This window comes from Phyllostomus hastatus, unplaced genomic scaffold (assembly GCF_019186645.2).
Source record: "Phyllostomus hastatus isolate PE091 unplaced genomic scaffold, TTU_PhHast_1.1 phas_contig_17, whole genome shotgun sequence".
NCBI lineage: Eukaryota > Metazoa > Chordata > Mammalia > Chiroptera > Phyllostomidae > Phyllostomus > Phyllostomus hastatus.
In genome coordinates this window covers 41,903,568-41,921,989 of record NW_025333664.1, presented here as the reverse complement: position 1 = coordinate 41,921,989, position 18,422 = coordinate 41,903,568, and the positions used below count along the sequence as shown (strand labels likewise).

The window sequence follows — 18,422 nt, the reverse complement described above, 5'->3', positions numbered from 1 at the left end:
AAGTATATGCTGCTAATGACATAATGCCTAAATCTGATTTTGAATCTTAAGGTTTTCCTATGAATTGGAGACCTGTATTTATGTTATCATTAATTCATAAACAATAGCTTATTAATATCCCCTCAGTCTGTTGTTCTTTTAATTCCAGCTTTTTACCTGTTACTGTTTCAAAGTCCCCTCTCTACATATACTTTTTCCTGTAGCTAGGAAAAAGATATTTCAATAGCTAATAATAGCAAAGCATTAAAAATAAATCAGAAATTCCCTGAAGAGGAAATATAAACTACCAGTACACATATTAAGGGACTCATTCTAACTAATAGGCAAAGGAATGAAAATTGAAGCAACAATGAAATATCACTGTCCGAATAGTGGTTATGAAAAAATCTTGAAGACGGGTGGCTTTGTGTACCAATAATGTATTGGTTAACACTTTTAAGGGATTAATTCAGCCAAAACTTTCTTGAGGATAAAGAAAATGTTTTATTTCCTTGAAATAACTGTCAGGAAGATAGAAAAATTTTAAGAGGAAACAATGGAATTCATAATCAACAAATAAAGTGATACATAAACTAAAGAAACAGCAGTAAATTTTAAAAACAGAAGAAAACAGGAAAGTATAAGTCATTAAAATATCTGCAAAAAATTTGTATTTAATAGTCTCTTAAGTATCTGTGGTATAAATGCCAACTTAATGTTTTGTGGGTGGTCCAGAAAAAGCAAAATATACAAAGGACAGAAACCTACCACTCACCCCAAAGTCCTGAATGCTGCCTGATCCAGGTGGACAGGCCGCCGGTCCCGATTAAAGCCGAGCTGGGGTTTCCACTGCCGTCCATTGCTGGATTTTTCCCAGTCACTAGGTTTCAGTACCGGTGCTGGTTTTCTGACAATTTGGAAATATGAAAGTTACAGGATAAATGGTCATAAAAAAATCTAGATAGTTTATATTTTATAACTGCACTGTTTTTACCTTGCTCCTGGAAGAATTGCAGCTTTAAAAATGTAATCTTCAGCAAACTGTGGGTCTTTAAAGTTAATACTAGAAGAGAACAATACACAATTTAATAATATTATTATATCAACCTGACTTAACCATCATATAAACTGAGGTACTTCTCATTTTTAAACAGAATAACTAAAATTCAAAAGTCTTCTCCAAAAATTATTTCAGTCAATAAATCTCTTCCTCACCAAACTGCCACTAATTCCTAATACACAGCTTTCATGAAACTTCCTATGAGAAAAGTCACTTTCTAGCTAACTGTGGGTGATCACAGATATATGATAAACATTGCCTCAATTCTGAAGAAATTCTAATATAATATTAGAAACAGGTAGGTAGATACACTTTGCCTCCTTGCACAATCAAAAGAAGGACAACAAATTTAAAAACAAAAATTAACCAGAACTGCCAGAAAATCAAACTGTATGGAAGTCTGACAATGAAGGAGTTAAAGAAGAAACATTTATCCAGACTGGTAGGAAGGGCGGAGATGTGAGGACAGGGCAGAGAAGACTCACTGCAAGGTGGTGGCTGGAAGATTGGGTTAGGCAAGGCAGTGGATGGCAGACGGGGTGAGGTGGTAGCTGGCTGACCAGGCAGTCCCACATTTGCATGCAGATAAACAACTAGGGAGCAAGACAGACCGTGCAACCCAGGGTTCCAGCACAAGGAGACAAAGCCTCGGAACCTCTGACTGTAACAATCTGTGGGGATTGCGGTGGCAGGAGAAACTCCCAGCTCACAGGAGTGTTCGTTGAGAGACCCACAGGGTCCTAAAACGTACACAAACCCATCTACCTGTATATCAGCATGAGAAGGGCCCAGTTTGCTGGTGAGTGTTGGGGGAAGTGACTGAATGCCACTCAAGGGCCGAGCAAGAGGCACTGTTCTCTCTCGGACCCCTCCCTCACATACAGTGCAACAACATAGTGAGTGGGTTGTCCCACCCTGGTGAACACCTAAGGCTCTGTGCCTTGCTACATAACAGGTGTGCTGAGACCCCCCCCCAAAAAAGGCCTCAATGAAAGAACAGATCCAAGTTACAAAAGTAGAACTAAGTCCAAAGAGATAGCCAACCTATCAGATGCAGAGTTCAAAACACTGGTAACCAGAATACTCACAGAAATGGCTGAGTATGCTTGAAAAATACAGAAAATAGTGAAGGCTATGAAAAGTGAAATAGAGGAAAATGGATGGGGAGGCAGCAGCAAAGGGAAGGAAACCGGGACTCAAATCAACCATTTGGAGCAGAAGGAAGAAAGAAACATCCAACCAGAACAGAATGAAAAACAAGAATTCAAAAAAAATGAGGAGGCTTAGGAACCTCCAGGACAACTTTAAACATTCCAACATCCAAACCATATGATGACAGAAGGAGAAAAGGAAGAGCTACAAATTGAAAACTTATTTGAAAAAATTATGAAGAACTTTCCTAACATGGCAAAGGAAATAAGACTTCCAGGAAGTCCAAGAAGCTCAGAGAGTCCCAAAGTTGGACCCAAAGAAGTACATACCAAGGTACATCATAATTACATTACCCAAGATTAAAGATAAGGAGAGAATCTTACAAGCACAGAAAAGGAGACAGTTACCTACAAAGGTGTTCCCATAAGACTATCAGCTGATTTCTCAAAAGAAATCTTGCAGGCAAAAAGGGACTGGAAAAAAGTATTCAAAGTCACGAAGGGCAAGGACCTACATTCCACATTACTCTATGCAGCAAAGCTATCATTTAGAATGGAAAGGCCAATAAAGTGCTACCCAGATATTGTCAAGTTAAAGGAGTTCATCAACACCAAGCTCTTATTATATGAAATGTTGAAGGGACTTATCTAAGAAAAAGAAGATCAAGAATATGAAGAGTAAATGACAATAAACACACAACTATCAACAACTGAACCTAAAAACAAGCAAACAAAAAACCCCAAACAAAAACAAACTAAGCAAACAACTTGAACAGGAAGAGAATCACAGAAATGGAGATCACATGGAGGGTTATCAGTGGGGACAGGGAGTGGGAGAGAGGGGGAAAAGGTACAGGGAATAAGAAGCATAAATGGTAGGTACAAAATAGATAGGGTGAGGTTAAGAATAGTATAAGAAATGGAACTTATATGTACAACCCACAGACATGAACTAAGAGGGGAGGCGGGGAAGGCTGGTGGGAGGGGGCACGCTTAGTGGAGGGGAATAAAGCGTAGAAAAAAATGGGAGAAGTGTAATAGCATAATCAATGAAATATATTTAAAAAACAGAAACAGACTAAGAGGTTTACAACAATACCATAAAAACATCTTTCATTTTGTTGAGTCCCTGGCAAAGCTTCTCCCTCTAGCATTCTAGGGAAGATCATCTCTTTGCAATAAGGAAAACGATAGAAACACCAATATAAACAGTTGTAAAATCAAAATTTATAAACAAATGATCTGTGGGGGGAAAACAGTAAACTTTCCAGTTGAACCCTATATCCTGCTCTAGTATGTTTTTGAAAGCTTCCCAACGACTTATTTTATAAGGATGTACATTCAGACTCTGAGAATAACAATCTGGGTCCAACTTCCTCTCTGGTTATATGAGTCTATCCCAAAGTTTGGTAAGTACACAGTCTTCCTTATGACACAGCAAAGCCTCTCTAGAACTCTGGATGTGTGTCTGATTTCTTAAGGATGATCATAACATCAGTGTTCATAATATGGAAAAACTGCAAATTCTAAGTTCATGAATAATGGCAGACTGGTTATAGAAACTATGGTTCTTCCTAAAAATGAAATACTTAGTTGTTAAACATTTTAGTAATAGAACAATGGCAGGGGGAAAATATACAAGAGACTAGACATACATTTAGCAAAAGATGACCGGTGATGTTCTGTGTACAATCAATCAACCACACCCTTTCCTTCTTTGTATTTTTTTATATTTCCAAAATTCCTCCAATGGTTACAAATTATTTTAAAAAGGTTTTAGTGAACTGGTTGACATTTTAGATGGCTAGCTTTTATTGTATTCGAATACTACACTTTAAATTATTATGGCCCATTTGTTATAAAAAAACTTACAGTAGGATTTAACTATATATTTTAAGTACACAGAAATAGCTTCACTTATAATAAAAGTGCTATGAGCTCAAGAACAAATGAGCAACATTTCATTTACTCAATCTGTTCCTCTTACAACTCACTTTTTACTAGTAATAGTCTTTATCTCAAATGTTCTCTACTGGGCCACGTGGCTTAGTCAGGGCAAGTCAAGACAGGCAGTGTTGAAGTTTTAAGAGGGTGACAGACAAAGCAGTAGTTAAGTATTTGTGCCTATTAGTGCTTTGCAAATACAAATTAAAGAGATAAATTTGGTAATAAAGCAAGACTTGCAACTAAAGTGTCTCAAAGCAGTTATCTCTGTTTCAGCAGGACTTTTCAGCAGTTTACCAAACTTTTAGAGTGCCTGCTGCATGTATGGTCTCATGGTGGGAGTGGAGGTCCACACACATTGAGCCTGACTTCTCTTTTAATAAAGAAAATAGGAAATATTTAATAAGATTTATAAGGAATAAGGTAGAAAAGGCAACAATACACACAGAAAAGATGCTGAGTCAAAGCATGTGTGTGCATATGCCTTCCACATGCAAGTCTTTGTTGAGTGTGGGCGAAAGGCATGTGTAGAAAGTGGTGGGGTAAGGGGATTCTGTTACCTGGGACTAACACCATCACCTAAAAGATTATGGTTATAGAATGGCAGAAGAAATAATGGAACAAAGACACAGAAAGGGGTCCCAGGGTCAAGGGGTTACTCAGTTTTATTGGAGCAGCCTTCTTAATGGGGATCGGGGAAAGAATTAAGCCCTCAAAAAATGATCTGGGTGACTACATCCTCTATTCTCCCAAGGAAGATATGTAACTAGTATCATTCTAGAGGCACTGGACAAAAACTTATTTATTACATGCAACAAATGTCTTAACTTCTCAGACTCAACTCTCAGGTGAGATCCCAGTTGTGAAGGGCTAAACTGGGGTGCCAAAGGATGTGAACAGTAGTGGGCAATAAGACAGGACGGCTGAACTGGGATACTGTTGTGAAGGGCTTATTCTGACCACAACGTAAAACCACTTCAAGATGTTAGTAAGGGAGTAAAAGCAATCAAAGATGCAATTGAGAAAGAACTAACCAGCAGCAGTGTGTAAGAGAACAGGGGGAGAGAACCAGCATGTGTTTCAACATGTGCTTAAGGTGGAAATGTTGGGCAAGCAAAAGAAATGGTAGGGCTGGCAATGAAATGAAGAGCACATTCAGGTGAAGGTTCAAGATGAAGATCTCCAAGTCATGCAGAGAAAAGAGCTTAAACTAAGAAAATGAAGGAGACAGCTAAAGTAACAAGCTCCCAGGGAGAAGAGATAATCTTGGGGTCACAGGGATAATCTCTTCTGAAGGACAATGATTATAACAAAAAACTTAAAAAGATAGCTGAAACTAATGTTTGGGAAAATGAATCCACTTATTTCTCAAACATGTGCAGTTTACTGAATGTCAATTATTCCTCAATAAAATAGTTTTAAAAATTCTGTTATTCATGCTCATGCTCTGAAAGGAGAAATATTTCCAAGCTAATAGGAAAACAATCTCTATATATCTCTTAGACCCCCTCAGAACCATCCTCAATAGAATGATCTGCATTGGCAACATGGTACAAACCATCAGAAGACAGAAAATGAATATTTAAAAATAAGTTTGGAGGTCCCTACTAAACGGACAAGGGACACAATGAACAATCTCAAAGATTAAAGCATTCTTTTCTATTGGATCTTTGAAAACAATTTGAAGAGTTACTCCTAAAATGAGCTAAACTTTCGCTGGTTAAGAGATTTTTAGTATTTTGATTTGTTCCCAAAAATACATAAAATAACAAAATAAATAACAAAAGAAGCTAGATCACAACTCAACTATGCTTTTCCAGTGTGATAATATAAGCTACAACTTAAACAGACTTCCAAAAGTGAGAGAGGTAGATGAGGCAGGAACCCATTAAGCAAAAACAAAGGGGTAACTTTCTTCTTACCCAAACTTTTGAAGCTCTGTCATTTTTCAGATTTATGTAATTTAAATTTGTACAGGGAGAGGATTACAAATAAAAGTAATTTTATTTTAATTAAGTATAGAAATAAACATACTGGAAATCATAAAGGGGAAACAATACAGATTACTCACTGACAAATTTCTAACACCAGAAACAAAAGGGATTAAATATGGAGAGTTTATCAGGAGAGGGATAACACTGAGATAAGACAGAAGGACTCTCAGGGAGAAAATGAGTTAACAGAACAGACTGTGGATTCAACAGGTTGCCCAGCTGAGGTAAGAGAATGGTGTTTTGACTTAGATAGTTTCATCTAACTTGGTAAATGGGAGAAGTATGTTTAACGTTTTCTTCTACGTGGAATAATGCTGACACATCCAGCATACGGTTCTATCCACCAGATCAGCTCTGACTCAGGAGCAGCATAGTGGATCCCTTCCTTGGCAGGTAACTTTCGTATTATTTTAATCACATAATTATCTTAATAAACATACCAAGGACAAAATAAATATAAATTTAAAATCAAAGCATGGTTGAAAGTAAGGAAACTGAACGGTGCGTTTATTTGTACAATAAGCAGTGCTTTAAAACTGTTTGCAAGAAGAATAGAAAAGTATTAGAATGCATACCACCTTTTCCCAATTCAATTCACTTTAAGAATTATCCTTAAAATGCTCTTTTAAGTACTATTATTGTTTGACAGTGTTAGCACACTTCACAAAGAAAGCAGAAAACTCCAAATATCAAGTTCAATTTTCACTCTACCTTTCCTTGGTACATTCCATAATTAATGCTAAATCAACATACCAATGCAAACTGTTTTTGCAGAGTAAGCTTTGATTAATATACTTGACATTTTCAAAATATTTAGAGTTTATAGGACTTAAGATGTCTTTCCTGACTTTCTAGGAGAAAAGGTTAACCAGTTCAGTGTCCTATGAAGTATTATAGACAGTCAAAGTTAAACCCTCCCAAAGTTCAACCATTAAGTCTGTTACTAAACTCCACTTCTTTCAGGCTTTGGATTTCAAGTTCTCTGTTTGCCAACCACAAGCCTTATAATCAACTATAGTTAATGGTTACATTAAAAAACAGACAAATAAACAAACCCATCTTCACACACATCTGTATTTTTAAAAAATCTACTTAAAAAGATGTAAAATTCTGTAACTCCTTGCCTGATCTATCCAAAGGTGAATACAAAGTTTGAGAAACAGTTTTCTGAAGAAGTAAGTTTGGGCTCCTAGAAGACGGGTAAACACTAATTCCGACACTATGAATAACTGAGCTTTTACTTAAGTTTAGAAGTATGCTAAAACCTGACAATGATACTGATAAAAAGAACGATAAAGATAATATAAATTACAGATTACCTTTTAGAAGAGAAATAATGGAGGGCAGGCTACAAATCCATTTATAGCATTCCAAACGATGGGAGGAAGGCACAAAGGTCAATGGGATACTGAAGGGATCCCTGTGGGTAAGGAGGTATCCTTGAGGAACTGTGGGCATTCAGGCACAGAAGTATAGCTCTGCTAAATATTTGAGAGGCCTTGAAAAAGCAAGAGTGTAATCCTATAAGCACTAGAGAGTAACTAAAGATTTCTAAAGGGTGATAGTCTTTAAGAAAAAAAAAAAGCCTCAGATCACATACAAATACTTTCAGTGGGAAGAAGGGTGGAATCAAATGAATCAACTCGGCGATCAGTAATAGTAATCCAGGAGGAGAGTTACAAAATAGGCTTACTGGGATGCCCTCACTAGTGTGACTCCGTGGATTGAGCACCAGCCTGAAAATAGAAGGGCTGCTGGTTCAATTCCCATTCACGGCACATATCTGAGTTGCAGGCCAGGTCCCCAGTGGGGGACATGTGATTGGCAAGCAATCCATGTTATCTCTTGACTGTTTATCTCCCTTTCTTTCTCACTTCTTACCCCTTTCCCTCTCTCTAAAATTAAATAAATAAAATCTAAACAGGCAGGGAGTGATGTAAAGTGAGAAGCCAATGCATATAATGAGCTCCTAAATCTGGACAACTGGTCCAGAGGAAGGCACAAAGGTCAATGGGATACTGAAGAAAACAGCAGGTCCAGGGACAAAAAGGAGAAATGAGCCAGGAGACCTGGCAAGGGGAAAGGAACGCTGGGTCTGAGGCAAACAAAGGTATGTGTGTGTATGTGTGTATATACTGGACTAGAGGAAGAAAAAACTGAATGAGGAAAATAACTTTTTTGTCATTTAAAATCATATGCAGAATTTACATATTTAAAGTTTACAAAGAATTACCCTAGAAATAAATGTCTCAGCAAATTGCAATGGTGGAAGAAGATCAGAGTAAGTTAAATTAAGGGAGATAGCTCAGTTCTAAAGGAAATATAACCAGATTCATTGAAAAGAAGAACAATCTAACAATAGCCAGAGGGCGGGGGGAGGGAACAGGAGGAGAAAGGTTTTCAGGAACTACTATAAAGGACATGTGGACAAAACCAAGGTGGAGGGTGGAAGTAAGACAGGGAGGTGGGTTTGCAGGTGGGAGGGGTGGGGAGAAAATACAGACAACTGTAATTGAACAATAAAAGGTAAGCAATAATAAGTTGAATGATTTATGAAAACAGAATTGGAAAAAAACCTTCTAAACCACAGCTAACTATATATCCTTACCAGGTCCTTCCATGAGTTTTAAGACACTTCAATAATCTCTATAATAAACTTTCTCAACACTATAGATAACACCTAACATGATGGGAAGAACTCACCTAAACTCAACTTGAGGAAATATCTCTTCAAAGAATGCTGGATGCATCAAAAACAGAACGGAAAATAATGCCAGGAATCAAAACAGAGAAAAATAACTGACAACTGGCACCGGAGGCTTCATTTTCAGATTTAGGTTTGTATTTTCTCTTTGGTTAAAATTTTATTTTATTGATTATGCTATTACAGTTGTCCCAATTCCATCCCCCCTTTCTGCCTCCACCAAGAACCCCCAACACCCTCAGGGAAATCCTACTACTGTTCATGTCCAAGAGTCATGCATACAAGTTCTTTGGCTACTCCATTTCCTATACTGTCCTTTATATCTCCATGGCTATTTTGTAAGTACCTATTTGTACTAATTAATTCCCTCAATTCTTCACCTATTCCTCCATATCCCCCTCCAATCAGCAACCATCAAAACTTTCTCTGTATCCCTTCTGTCTTTGTTCTTTGCTTAGTTTGTTTTTTAGGTTCAACTGTTGACAGGTATCTTTATTGCCATTTTACTGTTCATAATTTTGATCTTATTCTTAAATAAATCCCTGTAACATTTCATATAATAATGGCTTGGTGACAATGAACTCCTTTAGCATTTTCTTGTTTGGAAACTCTTTATCTGCCCTTTTGATTCTAAATGATATCTTTGCTGAGTAAGCAATCTTTGCTGTAGGTTCCTGTTTTAAATGACTTTAAATATTTCTTGCCAATCCCTTCTAGCCTGCAAAGTTTACTTTGATAAATTAACCGACAGTCTTATAGGAATTCCCCTGTAGGTAACTATCGTATTTTCCCATGTATAACATGCTTCTGTGTATAATGCTCACCCATGTTTTGGCTCAAACTATCAGGAATAAAGAGTTTTTGTTTTAATTTTTTAATTCAATTTTTCATTTATTCATATTTATAAACAAAACCATATATCATATTTTAGAATATTATTTTGCATATGGTTATCACTATTGATTTCTAGAGCTATAGTTTTAAAGCATAAGCATAAGTAAAAGAATTATAAATATTATAGAGATACAGAATTACTACTACCAAATATAATGTGAATGCTTACTTTTCCCTCGAAAATTTGGGCAAAAAAAGTGTGCATTATACAGGGCAAAATATGGTAACTGCTTTTCTCTTGCTGCTTTTAAGATTCTCTCTTTACTTCTGACCAAGATGGAGGCATACGTAGATACACCTTGCCTCCTCGCACAAGCAAAAGAAGAAAAACAACAAATTAAAAAACAAAAAATAACCAGAACTTCCAGAAAATTAAACTGTATGGAAGTCTGACAACCAAGGAGTTAAAAGAAACATTCATCTAGCCTGACAGGACAGGTGGAGAGGACACCTGGCAAAGTGGTAGCTGGAGGACCAGTGCAAGTGAGGCACTGGCTGGAGGAAAGGCCGGTCCCACATTTTCAAGCTGATAAACTGAAACAACTGGGGAGCGATACAGACCAAGCAACTGAGAGTTCCAGCATAGGGAAATAAAGCCTCAGAACCTCTGACTGAAAAAACCTGAGGGGGTAGCGGCACCGTGAAACTCCCAGCCTCACAGGAGAGGTTGCTGGAGAGACCTACAAGGTCCAAAAGGTACAAAGGGCAAGCCTCCTGGGGATCAGCAACAGAAGGGCCCAATTTGCTTGAAGTGGAGGAAGTGACTGAAAGCCAGCACAAAGCTAAGCAAGCAGCCTTGTTCCCTCTCAGACCCCTCCTCCACATACAACACCCCAATGCAGTGACATGGGTTGCTGTGCCCTAGTGATTACCTAAGGCCCCACTCCTTACTATATAACAGGTGCACTGAGACAAAAATATATGCCCAAATGAAAGAACAGATCAAATCTCCAGAAAAAATACAACTGAGTGATGAAGAGATAGCCAACCTATCAGATACAGAGTTCAAAACACTGGTAATCAGGATACTCACAGAAATGGCTGAGTATGGTCACAAAATAGAGAAAAAAGTGAAGGCTATGGAAAGTGTAATAAAGGAAAATGGACAGGGAGCCAGCAGTAAAGGGAAAGAAATTGGGACTCAAATCAACCATTTGGAGCAGAAGGAAGAAAATAAAACATCCAACCAGAATAGAATGAAGACATAAGAATTCAAAAAAATGAGAGGCCTAGGAACCCCTGGGACAACTTTAAACATTCCAACATCCAAATTATAGGAGTGCCAGAAGGAGAAGAGGAAGAGAAAGAAATTGAAAACCTGAACAAATAATGAAGGAGAACTTTCCCAATCTGTCAAAGGAAATAGACTTCCAGGAAGTTCAGGAAGCTCAGAGTCCAAAAGAAATTGGATCCAAGGAAGCACACACCAAAGCACATCATAACAACATCACCCAAGATTAAAGATAAGAAGAGAATCTTAAAAGAAGCAAGAGAAAAGGAGAGATACCTACAAAGGGGTTCCCCTAAGACTATCAGCTAATTTCTCAAAATATACCTTACAGGCAAGAAGGGGCTGGAAATATTGAAAGTCATGAAAGGCAAGGACATACATCCAAGATTACTCTATCCAGCAAAGCTATCATATAGAATGGAAGGGCAGAGATAAAGTGCTTTCCAGATAAGGTCAAGTTAAAAGAGTTCATCACCAGCAAGCCCTTATTATATTAAATGTTAAATGAACTTATCTAATAAAAAGAAGATAAAAAATACAAACAGTAAAATGACAACAAACTCACAACTATCAACAACTGAACCTAAAAAATGAAAAACAAAAACAAACTAAGCAAACAAGTAGAACAGGGACAAAATCACAGGAACAGAGATCACATGGAGGGTTATCAGCAGGGACATGGAGCGGAAAGTGTGGGGGGAAAGGTACAGGGAATAAGAAGCATAAGTGGTAGGTACAAAATAGATGGGGGGAGGTTAAGAATAGTATGGGAAATGGAGAAGCCAAAGAACTTATACGTATGATTCAAAGACATGAATTAAGGTGGAAGAAAGATGAGAGTGCAGGGCAGAGGGGAATAAAGGGTAGAAAAAAAATGAGACAACTGTAATAGCATAATCAATAAAATATATTAAATGTAAAAAAAAAAAGAAAAAAGGATTCTCTATCATTAACCTTTGGTATTTTAATTATGATGTCTTGGAGTGGGCCTCTTTGCTTCCATCTTGTTTGGGACTGTGCTTCTAGGACTTGCATCTTGTCTGCAACTGCGCATGTCTATTTCCTTCACCCAATTCTTTCCATTTTTCAAATAGATTTCCAATTTCTTGCTCTTTCTCTTCTCCTTCTGGTACCTCTATGATGTGAATATTGGAACATTTGAAGTTGTCCCAGAGGCTGCTTACTGTATACTTATATTTTTGGATTCTTTTTTCTTCCTGTTCTGATTGGTTTTTGTTTCCTTATGTTCCAAAGCACTGATTTGATTCTCAGCTCCATCCACTCATCCACTCTACAGTTGTTTATCCGTAAATTGTACTTTATTTCATTTAGTGTATTCTTTATTTCTGAATGGATCTTTTTTATGCTGTTGAGATCCTAAGTTCCCTGAGTATCCTTATAACTAGTATTTTGAGCTCTGCATCTGAGAGATTATTTATTTCAATTTCGTTCGGCTCTTTTTCTGGAGTTTTTATCTGTTCTTTCATTTGAGCCATGTTTCTTTGTCTGCTCATTTTGGCAGCCTCCCTGTGATTGTTCTAGAGCTGTTATGACTCTGTGTCATCCAGTGAGTGCACTGGCTTTGGAGTCTCCTGGGTGGTGTAGGCCAAGGTCAACCCCCACCTGTGTTTTGCCTAGGGCCAACCCTGCCTGAGCTGTAAAGCAATCTGAGATGGCTGCTACTTGTGCTAGGCCCAGCTGTAAATTTAAGCTGGTTACTGATGGTGCTGTGCCTGAGGCCACTGAGCAAGAGGCATTGGGGCTGAGGGCTCCCTGAGGCTGGCAGTTGCTTGAGAGGATTTAGGAAGGTTTGAAGTAAGAGTCAAGACCAGCCATTCATATAGAAAAGAAGCTTGGGTGGACCCTCAAATTTGGTAGGACAGAGTCTTGGGGCATATCCAGGGTGGGGCAAACAATGAACAATGTTAGCCAGGTTGATGGAGTCTCAGATATGGCTCTAGCCTGCTGGCTCTGTGGCTCTGTTGAGGGAGGGTTCTGAAAAGGGGCAATGACTTCTGTCTACCTTTCCATCTGGGAGAAAGCTGTCTCCCAGCTGTCGCCTTGATGCCAGACACTTCATTTCTCCCTGTATGCCACTGGTGCCTTAAGCTGTTACCCCAGTGCTGGAGTTTAGAAGTAGTTAATCTGAAGAAGTCCCATGTATGGGTTGGGAAGAACTGCTTGGGACTCCAGGATTTTCTTCCACTGATTAATCCGCACTGATTTTTTCAGCCAGAAATTATGGGGACTTATCTTCCTAACACTGGAACCCTGGACTGGGGGGCGTGGTGTGGGGCTAAGAGTCCTCACTCCCAAGATATCCCTCCTTAATTTTTATCCACCACAGGTGGATGTGGGACTAGCCCATTCCGCTTCTGCACCCTTCCTACCAGTCTGGATGGATATGGTTTCTTTAATTCTGTATTTGTCAAACTTCCATTCAACCTAACTTTTGACAGTTCTGAGTGATGATTTTTCTATATTTTAGTTGTAATTTTGGTATGGTTGTCGAAGAGGCGAGCTGTGTTTAACCTATGCTGCCACCCTGACCAGATGTCAGACTTAGGTATATAAAGCAAATACAATACCAGGATACACAAGAAGCCCTGAAACAAACCCAAAACTGCAGTAAATTGAATATTGTCCTCAACATTACCCCTCTAAGAAAACACTGAAAATTAACTCATAACATAAAAGTTAACTTTGGTTTCAGGAATCTCTATGATATTAACTCAAATCAATTTTAGTTTGAAGTTATTTTCAACATATACCTGAATAAGCACCTGGATCTGAGATCTGCTTTATAAACTTAATAATCTTGTGAATACAACAGATAACAAATAATACCAAAGGTCTTTCAGGATTAAAAAACAACCACCAACACCACCATATAATAAAAAACTCTGAGATTTGTCAATTTTAGAACTCTTCCCTTGGGAAATACTCTCTATCCTTCTAATTAGAAAGTGAAGTAAAATTCATTATTTCTAGAAGGCTGAGGAAGAAGGCCCTGGAAAATATGCACAGAAATTGAGGAATACAAGTAAACATGTGACAATCCAAAGACAGAACTGGTAGGATTAACTAGCCTGAAGCACTGCAGCAAGTCAGAGACCCCAAGTGTTAATACAGAGTGTCCACATTGGATCTGTGGGAGCCAGATTGTTCCTAATGGGCATGGGAGTACAGCTTACAATTCTAAACTCCACCCTTAACAAAAGAGCCCAAGGACAAAGAGAGGACAATTTATGTGTAAAGATAAACAAAAGCAACTAATCTATGAAGATTTTCTAAATTCACAATGGTTTTCTTAAATTAAAAGCCTTTCTTGTATGACAGTTACTCTCCAAATCCATTAAAAGATAGGAACATAAACATGCTTACATTTCACAGAGCAACCTAAGTAAAATCAAAAATATTTTCCGAGTGAGAGAAATAGTAAGAATGAGTGGGAAAGGAGAATTCAGGAATAGCTTTTACAAAATCGCTGATTTACTAGGATGTGTTTGCCTTACTCTCCTCTAAAGACTGAAAAAAATAACAAACGCTGTCAACAAGATTAGAAATTTATTCTATTTCATCTTAACCAAAATAAAGTATACAATAGTGTTATTTTTAAATTCTGCAGGGCCACATGTATAATTAAAATGATCTGTTATTTTAAAGTGAAGCTGTATGTGTCTCTGGTGTGCAGAGCTCTGTTTACTACCATACAGCAAACTATCCCAAGAAACTCCTACTTTCTATCTCCCACTTTCCTAATCCTGGAAAAATTACAGGTTGTCAGGGGAAACCAGAAAGCAGAGAAGAAAATCAGTAACTTTAACAATATATGTAATTTAAAGTCAAGAGGCTCTGCTCTGAAGTCTGCAACACACGAACTTCTCTAATCTCAAAGCATTGGTGGAATGAAAGCTTCCATTTCGTTCTGAATCAGAAATCTTCTTAAACTTATTTGCAAGTTCAGAGCTATGCTCTGAATGCCGTGAATTTTGGAAAACTTACCCGACTGCAGTGTTCTGTGTCAGATCCCGTAACATGGGAACAGGAGAACACACTATTCTAAAGAAAAACAAGAGAAATATCTATTTGGAAAGTGTAATTTTTTAGATAAGAAGTAAGATGTTGCTATGTTTGTTAGGCTTTAAGAAAGAGAAATCATTAAATCACACCAACAGAAACTATATCATAATAATTTACATCTTTAAATAGGGCTGTGTCTATCTAGTCTGTACTATCAACAACATAAAACAATTGTGAGCAAAGGGCTTATCAGAATTTGTAAAGAATACCTATGGTACAAACCAAAAGGGGTGTGGAGGAACAGATAAATAAAGAGAAAAATAGAACAGGTATTTTATAAATGAAGAAAACCAAATATATGGCCTCATTCTCATTAGTAATCAGAGAAATGCAACTCTAAACCACAACAAAATGCCAAACAGCATCCATCAGATTGACAAAAATTAAGGTTGTGATAATTCCAAGGGTTTTGTAAGTACAGAGAGTAACAAGAGCTCTCACAAACTGCTGTTGAGATTATAAAGAAATGTACCCACTTTGGAAGACTACCTAGTATTATTTAGAAACATACACATAACCAACAAATTTTATTCCTGGATATACACCTTTGAGCAGCAGGTCTCAAGCTCTGACCTCAAAACCCTTTTAAACTCTTAAAAACTGAGGGCCCCAAAGACCATTTATTTTGGTTTTAATCTATCAATATTTACCTATCAAAAAATGAAATGAATAAATTTTAAAATTACTAATTTAAAGATACCAATGATGCACCTATTGCATGTTAAGTTAAATAAAAGCAACTATTTTACAAAGCAAAACAAAAAAATAAGAACATCATTGTTTTACATTTTTTTAAAATTTCTTTACTATCTATCTTAATAGCTGGATTCTCTTATATGCTTCTGATTCAATTTCTTGAGATTATCATGCTACATTTAAGCCACTGGAAAACTACACTATGCTCAAGAGAGAAAGAGTAACAATGGTAAATAACACCATAATGTCCTTGTATTATTAAGAAAATAGTTTTGACCTTGTGGCTTTCCTGAAAGGGTTTTAGGGACCCCCTGGGCTCCCTATACAAAGTGACACAGCTATTAATATCAAAAAGCTGGGCTTTGACATCAAGATTTTTTTTAGTCAAACAGGTTTCCTTGTTGTTTTGTTTTCTCACTATTACTAGAAAATAAAACATTTAGGCAACAAGGTAAAAATGTTAGCTAAATGTAGTTCCAGTTACCCCAATTATACACAAATGAATACTTACTGATCTGGAAGAATGGCTTCTTCATCCAAAGAAAACTTTCCTTGAATACCATGACATAGTTCAGGTGGTAAATCCACTGGCTGTGAATAAATGCATTCCTGATTTTATACCCCCCAAAAATGGAAAGCAGGGACTCAAAACACACACTTGTACACCAAAATCACATCCAAAAGACAGAAACAACTCAAGTTCCTATCAACAGATGAACGGATGAACAAAAAACATGGTCTATACCGTACATATAATGGATATTATTCAGCCATAAAAGGTTAAGTAAAATTCTTACCTCATGCTACAACTTGCATTAACCTTGAAAACATGCTAAATGAATCAGACACACAAAAAAACAAATACTGTATAATTCCACTTATGTGAGGTATCAAGAACAGGTAAATTCATAGAGACAGAAAGTAAAAGAGAGGTTCAGAGGGTAGAAAGTGAAGAATGGGGAGGTACTGTTTATTAATTTTGTTTAGTGGGTACAGAGTTTCTGATTGGAAAAATGAAAATGCTTTGGAAATGGATACTGGTGATGGTTGCACAATATTGTGTATGGTCTTAATGCCACCAAACCATAAACTTAAAATTGATTAAAGTGGTAAGCTTTTTTATTTCACCAAAATCTTAAAAAATGCAATTCTGATTAATAAACTAAATAAATGTAGTCTAAAAACACTTCATGACTGAAAAAGAGACCATACCTCTGTGGAGCCTGTCTGGTATAGTTCTACAATGAAGTCATAGAGTGGGTGATATTTCCCAACAAATAAGACATCACTTCCAAGACTGTTTCTTTTAGCTGTGGGGAAAGTAAGAAAAGAATAAAGAACAAACAATTACATCCACAAGAGCGATACTTATGAGAATGAAATAAGAATTATCTAAATTTTAAAAACTTAATTGTAAGTTTACAAAAAATATTTAAAAGCAATAAGACATGCATATGTGGTCTCTATAGAAATAAAATTCTGACCAAGTTTCAAAGATCAATGACTATCAGAAAAATTATTGCTAAAAAATATCTGAATATAACACACTGCAAGATAAGAGACAAAGTTTCCGTATTTATACAGAACTCAATTTCTTACTCTAAGAAATGAACATTCCCTGAGGAAACACAAATTGTATTTCCTCAGGGAATCTAACAATATCATCCAACAACAAAATTATTCTAAAGATGGTTGCTAGACAAATTATTCCTACAGGTTTATTATACTAGTATTGAATAAATTTTCCAGTAGAGCTCAGCTTTGCAGTTTCCCTATACTTTGAACTGTCAGTAGTATGACAAAATACCACTTTTTGTGCATAATAACATTTCAAAGATAGCATTCTTGAGGGCAAATGCTTTTGTTTCAACCTAACCTGTCAAGCAAAGTTTTGTTATTTAGGAGAGATGATGGGGAAAATGGAGAGGGAGGAAATTAATAATACCTCCCTAACACACAAAAATCCTTTTGTGAGTGCATGTCATATAAGAACCAAAAAGTTAAAGGATATTCTTAAAGTGGTGTTTCTTACAAATTTAGCAAACATCATAACTTAAAACTTTTTATTTAATTACTATTTAATTTATGGATAGGTTTTAAGAAGCAAAGTTAACTTCTGTTATAAAGAGGTAAAATAAATGGTTTATGTCCCGTTCGAGAAATTTGACAAATGAAAAGAGGGCTGAATTTTACAGACTAACTGTTGACCAAGTTGAACTGTAATTCTTACTCTCGTCTGAAGTGAGGTCTGGGTATACCTCTTCTAGGGCAGCTCGTAGCCTTCGCTCATCCACAAATGGCAACAGAGCAACACCTGGAGAAACAAATGCACACCACTCACCCCAGCTATTAGCATCATCTAAATTCCAACTTATCATCGGTTTACCAATAAACATTTCTAGTAGAGTATCCCTCCTTATAGCAAAACATTTTGAAAGTGACTCTATTTAGACAAAATTAAGGTGGTCTTTCCACATGGTATTAAAAGCAAAGATTCTTTTTATTTCCCATCCTTAAAATGGCTCATGTAGAAAACCATGTTTATTGAATCTTAACTCTGATGATAAAATTTTTGAATTAAATGAACAAGTGGCCACCTGGACATCAGTCTATTTTCTGTCCTTACTTATGAGGATGCTGTTGGTCAAGCCAGCTAATCTCCCAAGGGCTTGAGCTTACCCTTTCA

At 36.9% G+C, this 18,422-nt stretch overlaps 1 protein-coding gene across 2 annotated transcripts in view; it reads right to left on the bottom strand.

Moving 5' to 3' along the window:
• The window catches only part of XRN2 (5'-3' exoribonuclease 2), a 113,518-nt gene that overhangs the window by 30,159 nt on the left and 64,937 nt on the right, over positions 1-18,422 (bottom strand). For both annotated transcript variants that reach the window (XM_045833092.1, XM_045833093.1), the window contains 6 exons: positions 17,967-18,050; positions 16,949-17,046; positions 16,248-16,327; positions 14,963-15,019; positions 974-1,042; positions 755-886 (listed from right to left, as the gene is read on the bottom strand). In XM_045833092.1, the coding sequence (XP_045689048.1) occupies positions 755-886; positions 974-1,042; positions 14,963-15,019; positions 16,248-16,327; positions 16,949-17,046; positions 17,967-18,050 (520 nt within the window). The remainder of the gene's footprint in view (positions 1-754; positions 887-973; positions 1,043-14,962; positions 15,020-16,247; positions 16,328-16,948; positions 17,047-17,966; positions 18,051-18,422) is intronic.